At 40.8% G+C, this 18,463-nt stretch overlaps 1 protein-coding gene across 2 annotated transcripts in view; it reads left to right on the plus strand.

Annotated features, from left to right (window-relative positions):
* Nucleotides 1-18,463, plus strand: part of mtfr2 (mitochondrial fission regulator 2) — a 55,623-nt gene that overhangs the window by 24,692 nt on the left and 12,468 nt on the right. For both annotated transcript variants that reach the window (XM_078542349.1, XM_078542350.1), the window contains exons 4-7: nucleotides 10,824-10,942; nucleotides 11,729-11,958; nucleotides 14,288-14,579; nucleotides 14,663-14,843. In XM_078542349.1, the coding sequence (XP_078398475.1) occupies nucleotides 10,824-10,942; nucleotides 11,729-11,958; nucleotides 14,288-14,579; nucleotides 14,663-14,843 (822 nt within the window). The remainder of the gene's footprint in view (nucleotides 1-10,823; nucleotides 10,943-11,728; nucleotides 11,959-14,287; nucleotides 14,580-14,662; nucleotides 14,844-18,463) is intronic.

Raw genomic sequence — 18,463 nt, forward strand, 5'->3', positions numbered from 1 at the left:
ACAACAGGGAGAGCGATTTTCCATCCCAGCATGCATCACGGTGAGCCACGTGAAGGAAGAAGGGAAAAAAACACGATAGAGACGAGCCTAGAGTTCATCTGCCCCATAAAGAACTAACTACCACCTATCACCACAATTGAGGAATCAACAAAGAGTGATTCAATGCCAAAGAACAGAAAAAGAGGATAAAAAGACACCCAGATGCTGGAACAACCCCTGATTCATCAAAGTTTACCTGCAGCAACAAAGCCTACCACTTGTCCAACAAGGAGAAGAGATCAAAGTATGGAAGGATTATAAGGCCTCCAGACCACCTGAACCTTTGGGAGGCAGTGGGGTGGTGGTGGTGGTGGGGGTGGGGAGAGAGTGAGGGAGATGAGGTAGTAATAAATGGTGTAAATACATGAGGTAAAGTGGGATAACTTATAAATACGTTGGATAAAGACTTAAGGGGAGGTGTAGATTAAGGGTCTGGTATATAAAGGGCTAATGTGGGACTGAGTACAGTGATGTAAGAGAGCACATGACCTGCATCTAGGGGTCAGTGTAGTGTTGGACAGAGCTGTGTGGAGAAGCAAGCATGGAGACAGCTCCTAGCTTGGACCTTTACTGTACCTATGAATACAGTTTCTGGTTGTTAATGAATACTTTTGAATTACCTAAGACTACGAATACCTTAACAAGACTTACCGAACTACAGCCACCACCTTACAACAGTGGAGTTGGTGGATGGGGTGCCAATCAAATCTTTTTTGATTCAGCAGAAAGTCCATTTTAAAAATAGCAAAAAGAATAAAGTTTTGACACATACAACGTTGCATTTCATTTCATGTCACAGGGACCCAGCACTACACTTAGTTAAATGCTGCCTTGATGTCAAGGACAGTTAAGCTCACCTCATCTCCTGAGTTCAGCTCTTTTCAAGGTGTGATCGGTCAGGAGCCCAGTGATCCTGGCGGAACTCAAGCTGCCGTCAGGTGTCAGTATTAAACACCGCCTAGATGGATAACTCTTTAACCTCCAGTCTCAAAAACAACTGTTCACCACCACTCTGTTTCCTGTCACTCAGCCAACTTTGTGTCCATGCTGCCACTGTCCCTTTTATTCCATTCTTATGACCGGTCCCTGGATGAGGCCCCCCAATTTGTTAACTTCCCAGATGGGACCCCAATTTTGTTACGCACCCAGGTGAGGAGGAATGAGCTGGCTCCCTTTCTTTATTCAAACCCCTTGGTTGATAGCAACAAGGTTAATTTAAAAGGGATCCCTTCCCCCTGTGGATACCTTTTCCCAATCCAAATGTATTTATTTATTTTAGAAGGAGCCAATTTAACCAGGGTTTCTTGAGTCAAAGAAAGAGTAAGTCTATCAGTGACTAAAAACCCGAGGGAAAAAATAAAAATGCAGCAAACATACACACGGATCAGAAATGAGAACTTGAGTCCAAATAAAAGTTAAAAAAGATATACGAATCAGTCTTTAGCTTGTCTTTGAAGTGTAGATGGTGATACGTTGCAGCCGTTAAGTTGGGTGATTCCGGTAGAGCTGACTTTGGCAGTTTAGCAGTTTGTTTGGAGACACTGGTTCTGCAGGTTGGCTGAAGAAGCTGTCCTATTTCCTTTTTGATTGTGGCTTTGCTGACTTGTCTCCAGCAACAGAGAGAGGGAGGAAGACTTTGCCTGCAAGCTGCAGGGGTTCCTAGTTGATCATCTGCTGTCACTACACTAGCATACCATCACACTAGCACACACAGATCAGGTCTGCAGCTAGCTTTTTAACCCATTTCTTTGTGTATTCCTGGAAGGGAAAAAACAAGCATGTCTTTTGCCCAGAGTCTGTTTTCTTTCAACTCAGGCCATTTCCACATTCTGAGATATAACTCAACAGGAGATGGATTTTGGATGTCTGCTGAGATGTGGCAATCAGTCTCCATTGTCTCCGCAACCACAGGAGATTAACGTTCAGTCTTCTGCATTTCATCTCTTCCTTTCAAGTGTCTCTGTCTGAAGTAGGCCTTGATACCTTTTTAGGTGTGACATTCCATGTTTTCTCGGGACTGGTCGGTCAAGTATAACCCACATAAGATTTTTCCAGTAAGTGGCTACTTTACATTCTCAGCCATCTTTTGCTCAGTGTTTTTGCTTGTATGCCTTTTTAAAAAAAAAAATGCCTTCGTTCAAAAGTTCAATATGCCTGTAAGTAATTTGGGGCTATAATCCACTGTTGTGACACCATGGACTTCAGCTTTACTGACAAACCTGTTATCAAATGCCTTTTGGAAGCCCAGTACACCACATCAACCGCATGATCATTATCAATCCTCTCTGTTACCTCTGCAGCAAGTTAGTTAAACATGATTTTCCCTTCACAAATCCGTGCTGGCTTTCCTTAATTAACCCACGTTTCTCTAAGTGACTGTTAATTTTGTCCTGAAATATTGTTTTTAAATGCTTTCTCACTACTGAGGTTAAACTGACTGGCCTGTAATTGCTAGGGTTATCCCAACACCTCTTTTGAACAAAGCTGTAACATTTGCAATTCTCCAATCATCTGGCACCCATGCCTCTTCAATCTCCACCCTTGATTCCCTTAGTATCCTTGGACACATCCAATCTGACTTATCAATTTTAAGCACAGCCAACCTATTTAATATCTGCTCTTTATCAATTTTTAACCCATCCAGTGTCTCACCTACTTCTTACATGATGACTTGGGCAGCAACTTCTTCCTTGGGAAAGACAGATGTAAAGTATACATTTAGTATACAAAAAAAGTACTGCAGATGCTGGAGATATGAAATAAAAACAAAGTGCTGGAAAACTCAGCAGGTCTGGCAGCATTTGTGAAGAGAGACGTAGGGCTGAATCTTCTGGTTGACGTGCGGGTGGCGGAGCCCGCATGTCAGCGCTTAAAATGTTGCGCGCTGACAGCGATGTTTCAGTCAGTGCGCTGTGCATCGCAACGTGCGCCCGCCATTAATTAAAGGCCTTGTTATGGCCATTAAGTGACTAATCGACCTGCATCTCCATCATCTAGAGCCTGGACCCCTTCCTGACAGAGGGGCCCCTGTCCTTGGCTGTGAATGGAGTCAGTGGATGGTTTGTTGATGGGCAGTTGATGGAGCACATTTCATCACCCAGTCGGTGGCCAGCAGCTTCTTGCCCCTTCTCTGTGCTCCTACTCCCAGATCTCCGGCCTCACTTTCTCCCGCATCCTGTACCTCTGGTGACAGCAGCGGTAGCTCCGGCATTAAAACATGGCAGCGGCTGGCCCAGAAAGAAGTGCATTGGGGGTGTCAGGCCAGAGTGCGGACATCGTAAAACAAAAATGGCGACGCAAATAGAAAAAATGCCCTAAAGAATGTTAAAGTGAAACGATGTTAAGTGAGGCGACTTAAAGTGAGGACTTATTGTGTTACTGGGAGTAATCAAAGGTTACTATCTTTGATGTCCTGCTTGCTGATTTCTTTCCTAGCTCCCTACACTGACTGCAGGACCTCATTTCTCTTTCTAACTGTGTCGCTGCTACTGATATGAATCCTGACTGATAGCTGTTCACCTTTCCCCCTCATATATATTAGCTGGATAATTTCTCATCCCCTAGACTCATAAAATTTTACAGCAGAGGAGTATGCTATTTGGCCCATTAATCCTCTGCCAGCTATGGAAGAACTGGCCATTTATTCCATTGGCTTGCCCCACCCATATGTCATTTAAAATGTTTTCCTCTTCAAATATTTATCCATGTCCCTTTTAAACGTTATTACAAATCCTGCTTCCCCTGCTAGCCTTGAAACCCTTTGAAAATGTTTAAAATTCTCTGCCAAAAGAAAAGGTTAATTATTTTCAAGTTATTCTCTGGCTCATAACTCACTGAGTAGTGAAAATAGTTCTTCCTTATTTCTCTTATCAAAATCCTTCAAAATTTTGAACACCTCAATCAAATCTCCTCTTAATCTTTGTTGTTCTAATAAAATGCGTTCCAGTTTCCCTAGTCTCTTGCATATAAACCACCTCATCCCTGATAGCATCCTGGTAAATCTCTTCTGTATTTCTCTCATGATGTTAATATCCTCATTGAAGTAGTGCACCCAAAACTGGCACAGTGACCTTGATTTAACATGGGACATTAAAAAGGAGTGCTGGAGAAGTGCTGAACTTGCATGCTATGACCTGGATTAATTTTAGCTCTAGGGCCTCATTTTCGTTTTTAGGTTTGGAAACCTTCCCACCTCACAGGAATGACGGCTTATAATGAAATCAGAAAATGCTGGAAACACTCACCAAGTCAGGCAGCATGTGTGAAGAGAAGCAGAGTTAATGTTTCAGCTCAATGACCTTATGCACCTGCGACTCTCTAATCATTGATTTCAGTAACTTCAGAGTTTAGCTATATTCTCACAATTTCCACATCAGATCTATAGGTTTTTCATTTATTTTTATTTATAAGAATTAAGCGTTGCTGGCAAAACAGATTTTTATTTCCTATCCTAGTTGCCCTGAGAAAGTGGTGGTGAGCCTTCTTTTTGAACTGCAGCAGGCAATTGATAAAATTAGTCGTTTGATAGTACAGAACTTGAGTACTGCTGAAAAAAATCTGTTTCAGCTAAACAAAATAAGTGAAAGCTATTCGCTAGTTCATTCCTCAGGGCAATGCCTTGACCTATCAGAGTCAAGCTGCCTGGTTTAAATTTCAAACAATGCTTGGCAGTTAACTGTCAGTCACCATTAACTGGTGCATTCTCCATGCCAACACCTCTACCAATCAGAGTCTATTTGCCAACCAATCAGCACTCTCTACTCATACAGTATGATGTTGTTGCTTCCCCTGACATTGGCATTCTTGCAATGGTCCTGATGAGCGCAAGATAAAAAGCTTTGATAAAATGTCTTTTTTCAGCAATATGCAATTGATACAATTGAGTAGTCTGCTAGGCGATCTCAGAGGGTAGTTAAGCATGTTGCAGGACTAGAGTTTCATATAGGCCAGAACAAGTAAGGATGGCAGCTTTCCTTCTTTAAAGGACAACAGAAACCAGTTGGGTTTTTAGTGGCAATTCCGGAATTTCAGTGGTTCAAGTTTTTTATTTTCAGGTTTTTAAAAACTAAATTTGAATTCTCAAACTGCCCATGGTTGAAATTGAAATAGTATTCTCAGTATTATCTGTCCAGGTCTTTTGAATTCATAGCTCAAAACGTAACAGTAAATGACCATACCCACAGATATGGCATTTGCTATTTAATAGAGGTGTTCAAAATTTTGAATAGTTTTGATAGGGCAAATAAGAAGAAATTGGTTACTGACCCTTCTGCCACTGGAAACAGGGCACAGATTTAAGGTGAATAGCAAAAGAACCAGAGGCAACATAAGGCAATGTTTTTTTTCCACAAGGTTGTTGTGATCAGGAAATGCACTGTTTGAAGGGTGGTGGAACCAGATTGAATAGTAACATTCAAAAGAGAAGTGGATAAATACTAGAAGGAGAAAAAATTACCAGGTTACTTGAAAAGAGTAGGGATCTGGGATTAATTGAATAGCTCCACCAAAGAGTACAGACAAGATGGATCAAATAGCATCTTTCTGTGCTGTATGATTCTATGATCTGCAGTATTTTACCATTTACTGTCTCCTTTCCTGTTGGATTAAAATATAGTGATCTAGAAAGCAATCAGAGACACTTTGTGCAAAACTTTACAAATTTTTGCCACGTGTATCCCTGTACACCTTTTGATAATTAAAGTTGCCCATTGTTATGGTCCTGTTATTTCTACACTTTTCTCTAATACATCTACATTTCTCTAATAGATCTACATAGCTCTTCCACGATCTTTTCACTGTTGATAATAACCCTCTATAGGGAACTCTATATGAGTAACTCTAATGAGACAGATTTTGTATCTATAGATATTTGATATTTAATAGATTTAGCAGCACCATACCCATATATCGTCCTTGCATTCCAGTGTTGTTATGGATTAATATTGCCACCCTTTTTTCCGCTTTACCCCTTCTAAATATTCTATAATCAGGAATGTTTAACTTTAGTCCTGCCCAAATCTAAACTTTGTCTCTATTAATGTGATTTTAATCATAACCACCTGTTGCTGTTTGTGTCTCTAGATCATCAATTTTGTAGTACATTTATTTACATAAAACTTGCTGGTTAGCAATCTTACCCTCTTAATATCCCCACATTCTTGTGTGTTTTGTTAATTCCCTGCACTTTTTTTTTGCAGTTCCTACATCACTTGTTCCTCTACTCTTTTCCTTGTCTTGTTATTTTACTTCCTCATTGCCACAGCACTAGTTACTATCCTAATGCAGGCATTAGACCCAACATTACAGGGGTACAACCCTTGAGATCCTGCTCCTAATTCCTGAATCTGTCCCCTCATTCCTGGAACTCCCTTTGCCGAATTACAAATTTATCCCTTCCTATGTCATTGAAATCAACATGAGCCATGATTTCTGGCTGTTCACCCTAACCTCTTCAAAATCTTATGCATCAGTTGCACCTGGGGCACAGTACATCTTTTAGGTTTCTTGGTTGTGGTTGCAAAAATACCAATCTGTTCCTTTTTATTACCAGTCATTTTATTTCACTTCCCCAGTCCCTTGGGCAACCACCTATTCAAGGTGTTGTGGCATTGGCTCTGGCTGACCACCTGTAACTTGTGGTCATTGTAACAAGACTTAGGTGCTAAATACCTGTTTGTTAATTTGAAATTAATGCACTTCCTCCTGTCTCCTCTTCCTACCCCAATGGATGTCACCCACATTTCTTCCTTAGTAATTCGCTCAGTTTGCAAAATGACTATATCTAGAATGTGCTTTCCAACAACCGTTTAGCTTCCTATAGATGACCAAGTGTTCTCAGCTGCATTTTAAGCTCAGAAACTTTAAGCTTGATCACATGCAGCCAGAAACATTTCCTGTATGTGGAATTTTCCTGGAGTTACATGATATCCACAAGTAGGACTGAACTGCTCTCCCTCCTCTGCTGCATTATGTTCAGCTGTTTCCTCTAAACAGTTTAATTAAAACAACATTTTTTAAAAATTCATTCATGGGATGTGGGCTTCCCTAGCCAGGCCAACATTTATTGCCCATCCCTAGTTGCCCTTGAGAAGGTGGTGGTGAGCTGCCTTCTTGAACTGCTGCAGTCCATGTGTTGTGGATACACCCACAGTGCTGTTAGAAAGGGAGTTCCAGGATTTTGACCCAGCGACAGTGAAGAAACAGTGATACATTTCCAAGTCAGGATGGTGAGTGACTTGGAGGGGAACTTCAGGTGGTGGTGTTCCTATCTATCTGCTGCCCTTGTCTTTCTAGGTGGTAGCGGCCATGGGTTTGGAAGGTGCAGTCAAAGGAGCCTTGGTGAATTCCTGCAGTGGATCTTATAGGTGGTAAACACTGCTGCTACTGTGTGTCGCTGGAGAAGGGAGTGAATGTTTATGGATGTGCTAATCAAGTGGGCTGCTTTGTCCTGGACGGTGTCAAGCACCTTGAGTGTTGTGGCAGCTGCACTTATCCATGCAAGTGGGGAACATTCCATCACACTCCTGACTTGTGCCTTGTAAATGGTGGACAGGCTTTGAGGAGTCAGGAGATGAGTTACTCATTGCAGGTTTCCTAGCCTCTGACCTGCTCTTGTAGCCACAGCATTTATATGGCTATTCCAGTTCAGTTTCTTGTCAATGGTAAGCCCCCAGGATGTTGATAGTGGGGGATTCAGTGATGGTAATGCTACTGAACATCAAGGGGCGATGGTTGGATTCTCTCTTGTTGGAGATGGTCATTGCCTGATACTTGTCTGGCACAAACATTACTTGCCACTTGTCAGCCCAAGCTTGGATATTGTCCAAGCCTTGCTGCATTTGGACAGGTACCTTTAGTACCTGAGGAGTCGTGAATGGTGCTGAACATTGTGCAATCACAGCGAACATCCCCACTTCTGACCTTATGATGGAAGGAAGGTCATTGATGAAGCAGCTAAAAATGGCTGGGCTTAGAACACTACCCTGAGGAACTCCTGTAGTGATGTCCTGGATCTGAGATGACTGACCTCCAACAACCACAACCGTCTTCCTTTGTGCTAGGTATGACTCCAACCAGTGGAGAGTTTTCCCCCTGATTCCCATTGACTCCAGTTTTGCTAGGGCTCCTTGATGTCAAATGCTGCCTTGATGTGAAGGGCAGTCACTCTCAGCTCACCTCGGGAGTTCAACTCTTTTGCCCATGTTTGAACCAAAGCTGAGTGGCCTTGGTGAAACCCAAACTGGGCGTTAGTGAGCAGGTTATTGCTAAGCAAGTGCCACTTGATTGCACTGTTGATGACCTCTTCCATTACTTTCCTGATGATGGATTGATGGGGCGGTAATTGGCAGGGTTGGATTTGTCCTTTTTGTGTACAGGACATACCTGGGAAATGTTCCACATAGCCAGGTAGATGCCAGCATTGTAGCTGTACTGGAACAGCTTGGCTAGGGGCGTGGCAAGTTCTGGAGCACAAGTCTTCAGTACTATTGTCAGAATATTGTCAAGGCCCATAGCCTTTGCAGTATCCAGTGCCTTCAGTCGTTTCTTGATATATGGAGTGAATCAAATTGGCTGAAGACTGGCATCTGTGATGCTGGGGACTTCTGGAGGAGGCCGAAATGGATCATCCACTCGGCACTTCTGGCTGAAGATTGTAGCAAATGCTTCAACCTTACCTTTTGCATGGATGTCATTAAGGATGTGGATATTTGTGGAGCCGCCTCCTCCAGTGAGTTGTTTAATGTCCACCACCATTCACGACTGGATGTGGCAGGACTACAGAGCTTTGATCTGACCCGTTGGTTGTGGGATCACTTATCACTGTCTATCACTTGCTGCTTATGCTGTTTGGCATGCAAGTAGTCCTGTGTTATAGCTTCACCAGGTTGACACCTCGTTTTTAGGTATGCCTGGAGCTGCACCTGGCAGGCCCTCCTGCACTTTTCATTGAACCAGGGTTGATCCCCTGGCTTGATGGTAATGGTAGATTGGGAGATATGCTGGGCCATGAGGGTACAGATAGTGTTTGAGTACAATTCTGCTGCTGCTGATGGCCCACAGTGCCTCATGAGTTGCTAGGTATGTTCAAAATCAATCCAATCTAGCATGGTGGTGGTGCCACACAACACGATGGCGGGTATCCTCAATGTGAAGGCGGGACTTCGTCTCCACAACGATTGTGCAGTGGATTTTCACTCCTTAGGCGGGTAGCTTGAGTTGAGAAATCTCCCGGCTCACCGGTCCCACCCCAATAGAAAGGTCCTCAAATGCTATAACCTTTGCTACAGGTGCAGGATAGAGTCAGTACTGCCACACTCCCCACCTCCACCCACCCCTTGGATGCAGATCGGAGGCCCACTCCCTGGACGCAGATCGTAGGCAGCCAAAGCGGATGCAGAGGTTCAAGGTGGGCTGGTTAAAAGGCATGCCTCAGTTCTCTGGGACTTATTCCCAGCTATTTTGTTAGATTTTAGGCCCTCTGACCCTCATCCTTCATACCCTTTCAACTCTCACCCACTCCCCATGCCACCTTCATGCTCCCATGCCAACTTAATGCCAACTCATTCCAACCCACCTTTTGGCCTTTACATCCTCCATGCCAACTCACCAAGTATCCACCATGGGCAGGCCCCAAGAGCCATGTTGAGATTAAATAAATTATGATCTAAATATCTAAAACAGCTTTCACGATATTAAAAAGCACTCCCATTCATGAAAGCCCATTCAAAGCTTTTAAGTCTCCTCAAGTGTAAATCCGTATAAAAATCAAACAAGCTTCTTTTTGTAACCCCGCATCAAAGACAGCTAATCCTTTAATAAACTCTTTGAGCTGTGAATTCAACTGTGAACTTACAAACCCCCTGCTGAGATAATTATAGCGTGTGGAAGGTAGCCAAGCATTCATAAAGATCCCTTAGGCAAATATCAACAAATAACTATCTGCTAGAACAGAGTTTTTTTGAACTCTCACTGACACAGGCAGCCTGTTTTTAAAAAAAATTTAAATGGCTGGACATTTAAATAATCTCACATCATGACAGCTCTACAGACCTTATCCACCCTTCGAGAGCCTTTACATCTACTCTATAAATTCATGCCTCCCACACCATGGGGTAAGGCTACAGCATAAATGGGGTCCGTTTGAACTCAGCACTGAATAAAAATGACCCTACTGAATTCAGGTTTCCCTCATATATGAGTCATGCTCCACCTTTCCCCTACTAGCAAAATTAGGATCTGTCAGAAATGGAAGCAGAACTTCAGAATGCAGGTCCTACCCGCCACTTTTAAAGGTCCAGTCTTTGTGAAAGTCTGGGTCAAAAGCCTCACCGTCTACTGTGCACTTTGCTACTCAAAGATATAGGCAAAGCTGTAATTGAAGATTTATCGCACTTTTGATAGTAAAGTTGCATGGCCTGAAAGATAAAAGTGGACAGTTCATTTAAGGTTTGGGAGCCTTTGATTTTGAGTTTTTCTTTGGAAAATCACACCTAAATAGGCACCCTAGAAAATACTGTCCTTTGCAGTTGACTGATTTTTCGACCAGAGACAGATTGTGTCTCCATACCACTTACCAGGAAGTGGGCTTTTATAGATAAGTGCCTAATTTGAAGTCTTTATTTTTGGCAAACCCCTGGCAATTTGATTTCAGTTAGTATGTGTGCATTTATTACACACTGACATTTTTTGAAATCTATCTCTAGTTACCTTTATGTATCTTATTTGTAAATGTCAATCCAATGAATAATTAAGTGTCATCAATGTGACCTTTTGCTTTTTTATAGCTCTTGGCAGGACTAAGAGTGCCTGACTCATGTAATTATAGTCATAAACCTATGGTTCCAACTCTGGCTGATGTACCATGGATTGCTGATGATGAAGGTGAAACTTTCACTCGGTTTAGGTATGTATGCATACTCTAGCTTTCGTATTGTAGGTATATTCATTGAGAGGTTAATAATCAAGCAGTTTGCTATATGTGGGCACTCATTAGAGCTAAGAATGTGTTGCCTGTTTTTTGTGGATTTGTAGAATTTATTTTTACATATGCAAGTCCCTATAATAGTTTTAAAATTATTTTTAAATTGATTTCTATGCCATAGCAAAGCACGCTTTCAAAATAGACAACATCATTCTGAAATAGGGTTCAACCTCACCCACAGCATTAAGTGGACGGGAGGTGGCGGAATAGTGGTACTAGTCACTGGACTAGTATTCCAGAGACCCAGGGTAACGCTCTGAGAACCCAGGTTCGAATCCCACCACAATAAATTCAATAAATATCTGAAATTAAAAGTCTGATGATGACCATGAAACCATTTGCTGATTGTTGTAAAAACCCATCTTTAGGGAAGGACATCTGCCATCCTTAATTAGGGAACTAGCCTAGCCCAAATGAGAAAAATGTTGTCCAATTATACAAAACTAGGGTTAACAAAAAGGTCTAATCTATGTCTGATTTAGTGCAACAGTTAAGCTGCAAGTAAGCCATATAATCAGAAAACAGCAATATAATCAGTAATTCTTTTAGTAGAATGTGTTAATAAGGTCTAACTTACTACAATGTAGTATTAATAAAGGCTTTGGAGTAATTCATAATTGGAGCATTTTATCCAAGACAAAATTGGGAATGAAATTGTTAAAAATCTGATTTATGTAATGTTGAGATTGAACCGTTTGTTTTTTCAAGGAATGAAGTTCGCCCTGTCAAAGTTGAACAGATGATCAGCCCAATGCAACAATGTTGCAGGCCAACAGCTTCTGTAAATCATTTAAAAAGCAGGAATAATACTTGGAATCTTAGTGCATCAAATGAAAGTGCCTTGAATAAAATCTCTCAACTTGAAGATGAGTTATCTCGTCTGAGGTCTCAAATTGCTATGCTTGTTACAATGCAGGATCAAACACTGGATACTCCCTGTAAGTTTTGAGATTTAAAAAAAAATTGCATTTATATAGTGCCTTTCATGACCTGAGGTTGTAAATTTGCATTTATATAGTGCCTTTCATGATTTCAGGGCATATCAAAGTGCTTCACAGCCGGTGACGTAATCCGCGAATGTTAAATATCTGTTGATCAGTGCTCAAAACGTCTTTGTTGACTTGGTACTTGGTACCCTGTAGTCTTCTGCCAGGGAATTTTCACAGGAGGTGCACAGTGAATGTAGTTGTTGGTCATATTAATTTAAAAAGTTTACTAAGTTTTCCTTAAATGTATCTTTAAAGGGCATGGAGATTAAGATTTGTGGAAGATTGTTCCAATCCTTAATAATTCTTGGGAGGAGGGGTGTGGTGGGGGTGGTGGGGGGAGGAGAAAAGGAGTTAGTAAAGGAAACATGTTGGGGTGTACACAGTTAGAGCTGTAGGCTATGATAACCTAAAATGAGTATCAGAGGTAAGGAGACTTTGCAAAGGTGGATTGTGTAAAGCAGAAAAAGCAATTCATTTCTTAGATAAAAGCAAAATACTGCGGATGCTGGAAATCTAGAACAAAAACAAAAATACCTGGAAAAACTCAGCAGGTCCGACAGCATCTGCGGAGAGGGACACAGTCGACGTTTCGAGTCCGGATCATACGGACAGTCTAACCAAAGCATTACTCTCAAAAAGGGCTTTCATATTTCATCTACTGCATACATTAAAGAAATGAATTGAACAAAAACAAAAATACCTGGAAAAACTCAGCAGGTCCGACAGCATCTGCGGAGAGGGACACAGTCGACGTTTCGAGTCCGGATCATACGGACAGTCTAACCAAAGCATTACTCTCAAAAAGGGCTTTCATATTTCATCTACTGCATACATTAAAGAAATGAATTGAACAAAAACAAAAATACCTGGAGAAACTCAGCAGGTCCGACAGCATCTGCGGAGAGGGACACAGTCGACGTTTCGAGTCCGTATGATCCGGACTCGAAACGTCGACTGTGTCCCTCTCCGCAGATGCTGTCGGACCTGCTGAGTTTTTACAGGTATTTTTGTTTTTGTTCAATTCATTTCTTTAATGTATGCAGTAGATGAAATATGAAAGCCCTTTTTGAGAGTAATGCTTTGGTTAGACTGTATCTTGAGTACTGTGTTTTAATCCTGGTCACTGGGTCACAAGGGACACTCAGATCTTGAAGGTGGTACAGAGAAGGATAACCAGACTACTAACAGACTATGAAGACATATTGAAGAAACTTGGGCTTTTTAACCTTGACAGCTCACCAAGAGGAGAGCTCTTAGAAGTAGTTAAAGTAATAAATGGTGTCCAAAGGTAATTCTGCAGCACTACTTCAAGTTAAATGTGAGCTAAGAAAAAGGTATGGATCCAAATTAATAAAAAGCAAATTTAGGACTGATGTCAGTGTAGTGTTCAAAGTATTCTGTGTTTGATTATGTGTGTCTGTTGAATGTTCTATGCTGACTGCTTGATTAGTTAAGCCTGCTGTGATGACTCAGAAAAGTAAACAAACATCACAGAAGCTGCTAGAATCTAAGAGCTGAAACATGGAGTAGACATTTTGAATTATAGGCTTTTGAGAAATTCTTTTAAATAAATTTCCAATTACAGACACAGAATCTAGTGTGTCATCTCTGCATTGCTTTGAGAAATAAAATACACAATAAACTGGCAAACACCACAGTCAGGAAGTTCTTCACACAGTGAGTAATCAGCATGTGGAATGAATTTCACAGACACGGAAGAAGTAAAAGCTGGAACTATTTATGTAGCTGAATGATAAAAAGGGTTGGAGCATCTGAATAACACAGAATACTTTGAACACTACACTGACATCAGTCCTAAAGTGGAATGGGCTGAGCAGCCCATTGTATTCTATCTTTTGCAAAATAGGTAAAAAAAATAATTAAAAACCCATTAAGAAAATAAGATTTTCAGAAAATGCATCTTTTAAAGCTGCACATTCCTGCAGTTTTAGCAGGCTGAGAAAAACACACATGTTCCTGTTTTTCATATTGGGGCACATGGATGAAGAGAAAATGGCTAATGTGTAGAATTAATTCATCCCATCAACCTCAATAAGGAACATGTTAAAATTTGGATCCAGTCATTATAGTTCAGAAATCTGTACTGAATCTAGCTATCTACTGTGTATGTTTTATATTTCATTTTAATTTTTTTAAGTAGCTAATTGATTGCAATAATCTAATTATGAATTGTATTTCAACATTTAAACATTATTCGTTTAAAATAAACTGCTGCTAAATTTGACACAATTAGGATTAAATAACTTTCCCATTGTAGGTACTCCTGCTGCCTCTGTTCCTCCTCCAAAATTAACATCCACACCACTTGGTGCTTTGTGTGATCCATTGACGACTGCTCCACCTCCTCCACCACCACCACTTCCACCAATGTCAACTACTGAGAACAGTGCTGCATCTGCTGGAGATCTTGTCAGAGAATGCCAAGCTATGAGAAGGAATTCTAGTCACGTGACCATCAAACCAAAGCTAAATGAAAAATTCTCAGAGCCCTTCAGCATGATGGATGTCTTAAAAGACATGCAGAATGTCAAATTAAGAGTAGTGGCGAGGTAAATTTCTCTCTTTTAAACAAAAAGGACGGGAACGTTTTTGATGGATTTAGCAATGTTTAATAACATTCTTATTTTCAAAGGTCACCTGGAGGAACACCCATGGGGAAGAAGCCAGCAATAAAAGCATCTGTTTCTGATCCAGCAGCACTGATTGCTGATGCTTTAAAACGCAAGTTTTCGCATAGATACATGAATGATTCTTCTGACAATGAAAATGACCCCTTTGAATTCTCTCCATTGTCAAGTCCAGAGACTTCAAGGGTATGTTGGTTCAAATGAAGCATCAAACTATTTAAGTTCCTTAGCGTGGTTTTCCAAGTTTTTTTTTAATATCACATTTATTGTGGAATAGTTTTTGAAAAAATGCAACTGTTGAGTTCAGTACTTTGACCTCCAAGTTGTAGAGATCATTCCAAAATTTTGGTGTAAGGTTACAGATCTGAAATGATAACTGTTTCTCTTAGCATAGATGCTGCCAGACTTGCTGAGTATTTCCAGTATTTCTTTTTTTATTTTAGATTTCCAGCATCCGCAGTATTTTGCTAATGCAAAATTCTGTTGGAAGTTATTTGATAGTAATATGAGTTTTGCCATATATATTACCAGTAGATTTGATTTTGGATTAGGCTAAATTATTTTTTGTTATCCCAACAAAGATTTGATAGGAGGCACTGTTTATTAAAAACTTATTTTTAAAATGTGTCCCTAGTTCTAGGCTCTCCCACAGCATCCACCCTGTCAATTCCCCTCAGGATCTTATATGTTTCAATAAGATCACCCCTTAGTCTTCTAAACTCCTATGGATATAGGCCCGAACTGTCCAACCTTTCCTCATAAAATAATCCCTTAATCCCAGGGGTCAGGTGAGTGAACCTTCTCTGAACTGCTTCTATTGCTATTATATCTTTTCTCAAGTAAGGAAACCAAACTTCCCCACTTATATATTCCAATCCCCTTGCAATAAAAGACAACATTCCATTTGCCTTCCTAATTACTTGCTGTACCTGCATACTAACTTTTTGTTATTCATGAACCAGGACACCCATATCCCCCTGTACTGTAGTGCTTTTGCAGTCTTTCTCCATTTAAATAATATACTGTTGTTCTATTCTTCCTGCTAAAGTGGACGAGTTCACATTTTCCCACATTATGCTCCATCTGCCAAATGTTTTGCCCATTCATTCACTTACCTATCTAAACCCTTTGGAGACTCTTTACGTCTTCCTTACAATTTACTTTCCTACCTATCTTTGTGTCATCAGCAAATTTAGCAACCATGCATTTAGTCCTTTCATCCAAGTCACTTATATAGACTGTAAATAGTTGAGGCCCCAGCACTGATCCCTGTGGCACTCCACTGGTTACAGTTTGCCAACCCCAAAATGACCCATTAATGCCCACACTTTGCTTCCTGTTAGTCAACCAATCCTCTATCCATGATAATATCTTACCCCTACACCACGAGCTCTTATTTTGTATAGTAACCTTTAATAATGCACCTCATCAAATGCTTTTTGGAAATCCAAGTACATCACACCTACAGGTTCCCCTTTATCCTCGTTACTTGTTACTTCCTCAAAAAACTCTAATAAATTAGTCAAACTTTCCTTTCACAAAACCACATTGACTTTGCCTAATTGCATTAAGGTTTTCTGAGTGCCCTGCTACAATCTCCTTGATAATAGATTCTAGCATTTTCCTTATGACAAATGTTAGGCTAACTGGCCTGTAGTTGCCTGCTTTCTGTCGCCCTCCTTTCTTGAATAACTGAGTTACATTTACAATTTTTCAATCCAAAGGGACCTTTCCAGAATTGAGGGAATTTTGGAAAATTACAACCAATGCATCTACTTTCCCACTTACTAGCCCCAAACATTCCTTTCAGGTGAAGCAGCACCTCACTTGCATCCCCTTCAATTTGGTCTACTGTATTCGCTGCCCCCAATACGGTTTCCTCTACACTGGGGAGGCTAAACACAGACTGGATGACTACTTTGCAGAACACCTTTACTCAGTCCACAAGCATGACCCAGACCTTCCTGTCACTTGTTGCAATGTTCCAATGAAGCCCAATGCAAACTGGAGGAACAGCGCCTCATCTGTCACTTGTTTCTATGTTGTGCTTTTTGGAGCGCTTACCCTTGTGCTGCTATTAATGGATACTGCTATCTTACCTATATGCCACTGTTAGCACCTTCTTTGGTCTTTCACACTACTATTAACACTCCCTTTGCCTTGTGTCCATGACGTCTTTGTCAATCTCTCCTCAGCCTCCACCTATCCCTGACCTTCTATTTTGCTCCATTCCCTCTTAAACAGTATAAAATCTATCACATTTCTACTTTAGCTCTGAAAAAGAGTCATATGGACTTGAAATGTTAACTCTGTTTCTCTCTCCACAGATGCTGCCAGACCTGCTGAGTTTTTCCAACATTTTCTGTTTTTATTTCAGATTTCCAGCATCTGGAGTATTTTGCTTTCATCTACTATTTCCGCATTTTAGGACCCTAAGATGAAGTCCACCTGGTATGGTGACTTGTCAGCCTTTAGTTCTAATAGTTTTGTCGGTACCCTTTCCCTGGTGACTATAAGTTCCTCCCTCCCTTTCACCTCTTGATTTACAAGTAGTTTTGGGATGTTTATTTGTGTCTTCCATAGTAAAGACAGACACAAAATATCTGTTCAATGCATCCACTATTCCTTGGACTCACCCTCTAGAGGATCCCACTCACTTTAGTTACTCTTGTCCTTTTTAAACACTTGTAGAAACTCTTACCATCAGATTTTATATTTCTAGCTAGCTTTCTCTCTTACTCTAATTTCTCCTTCCTTATTACTTTTTTTAGTCATTCCTTGCTAGTTTTTAAATTTTTCCCGATCTTCTGACCTTTCACTAACCTCCACAGAATTGTACAATTTTTCTTTCAATTTGATAGAAGCTTCAACTTTTTTAGTTAGCTGCGGATGGTGCATTCGTCTCCTGGTGTCTTTCTAACTGGAATGTAGTTTGCTGAACATTATGAAATATCTCCTTAAACATCTGCCACTGCAGGGGACCTACCCCTTAACCTATTTTCCCAGTTCACTTTAGTCAGCTCCATCTTATACCCTTGTAATTGCCTTTATTTAAGTTAAAAACACTAGTCTTAGACCCACTCTTCTTAGAGGTTCTTTTACTATGAGGTCATAAGTTAACCCTGCCTCATTGCACACCACCAGGTGTTCTCTGGGTGACTGTAGAACATGCTTCTCTAAGAAATTGTTCCGAAAATGTTCTATGAACTCATCTTCTGTCAACAGTACACGACTGTGTCACATGTGCATAGCGAAGAGTTACAGGCCTTCAGTAGTCTCTTTGGACCTTCTGACATCTCAAGCCTTTATCTCTTTAAGCTTGAAGCTTTAAACTTGAAGCTTGGAGCCTTTTGCTTCCCCTCACTCTTAACTTCACTTAACAGGACCTTTTCTCGGGTTCCAGTCCTTCCTTTGATTAGAAGCTGCTTGGGACTTTCCTTTTTTCTGTCTCACTCTTTTGGCCTTGGGACCTTTTGGTTCTTTTGGGAAATCTACAGCTCCCTCTCCAGTGTCCAGTCGCTCTGGGGTCCTGGCTTCAAACTGAACTTAAAACTGCTGTTTTTTGTTTTTCTGTGTCTGTCTGTGGGAGGGACCTGCCTGTCTGGACCCCTGTTGCTAGGCAACAGCCCAATTCTTCTACTCTTGTTTGTTTAACCTAGCTGCAACAGTCATAAAAAAATCTCATTAGAAATGCAGGCACCTTTTTAAAGTGAAACTAAAACTCAATTTGACCTTTCTTAACTCACAAATACAGAAATACAAATCAAACTTAAATTTTAAAGCTAAAACTCATTCCTAACACCCAC

The sequence above is a fragment of the Cetorhinus maximus genome, chromosome 5 (genome assembly GCF_964194155.1).
Source record: "Cetorhinus maximus chromosome 5, sCetMax3.hap1.1, whole genome shotgun sequence".
Taxonomy (NCBI): domain Eukaryota; kingdom Metazoa; phylum Chordata; class Chondrichthyes; order Lamniformes; family Cetorhinidae; genus Cetorhinus; species Cetorhinus maximus.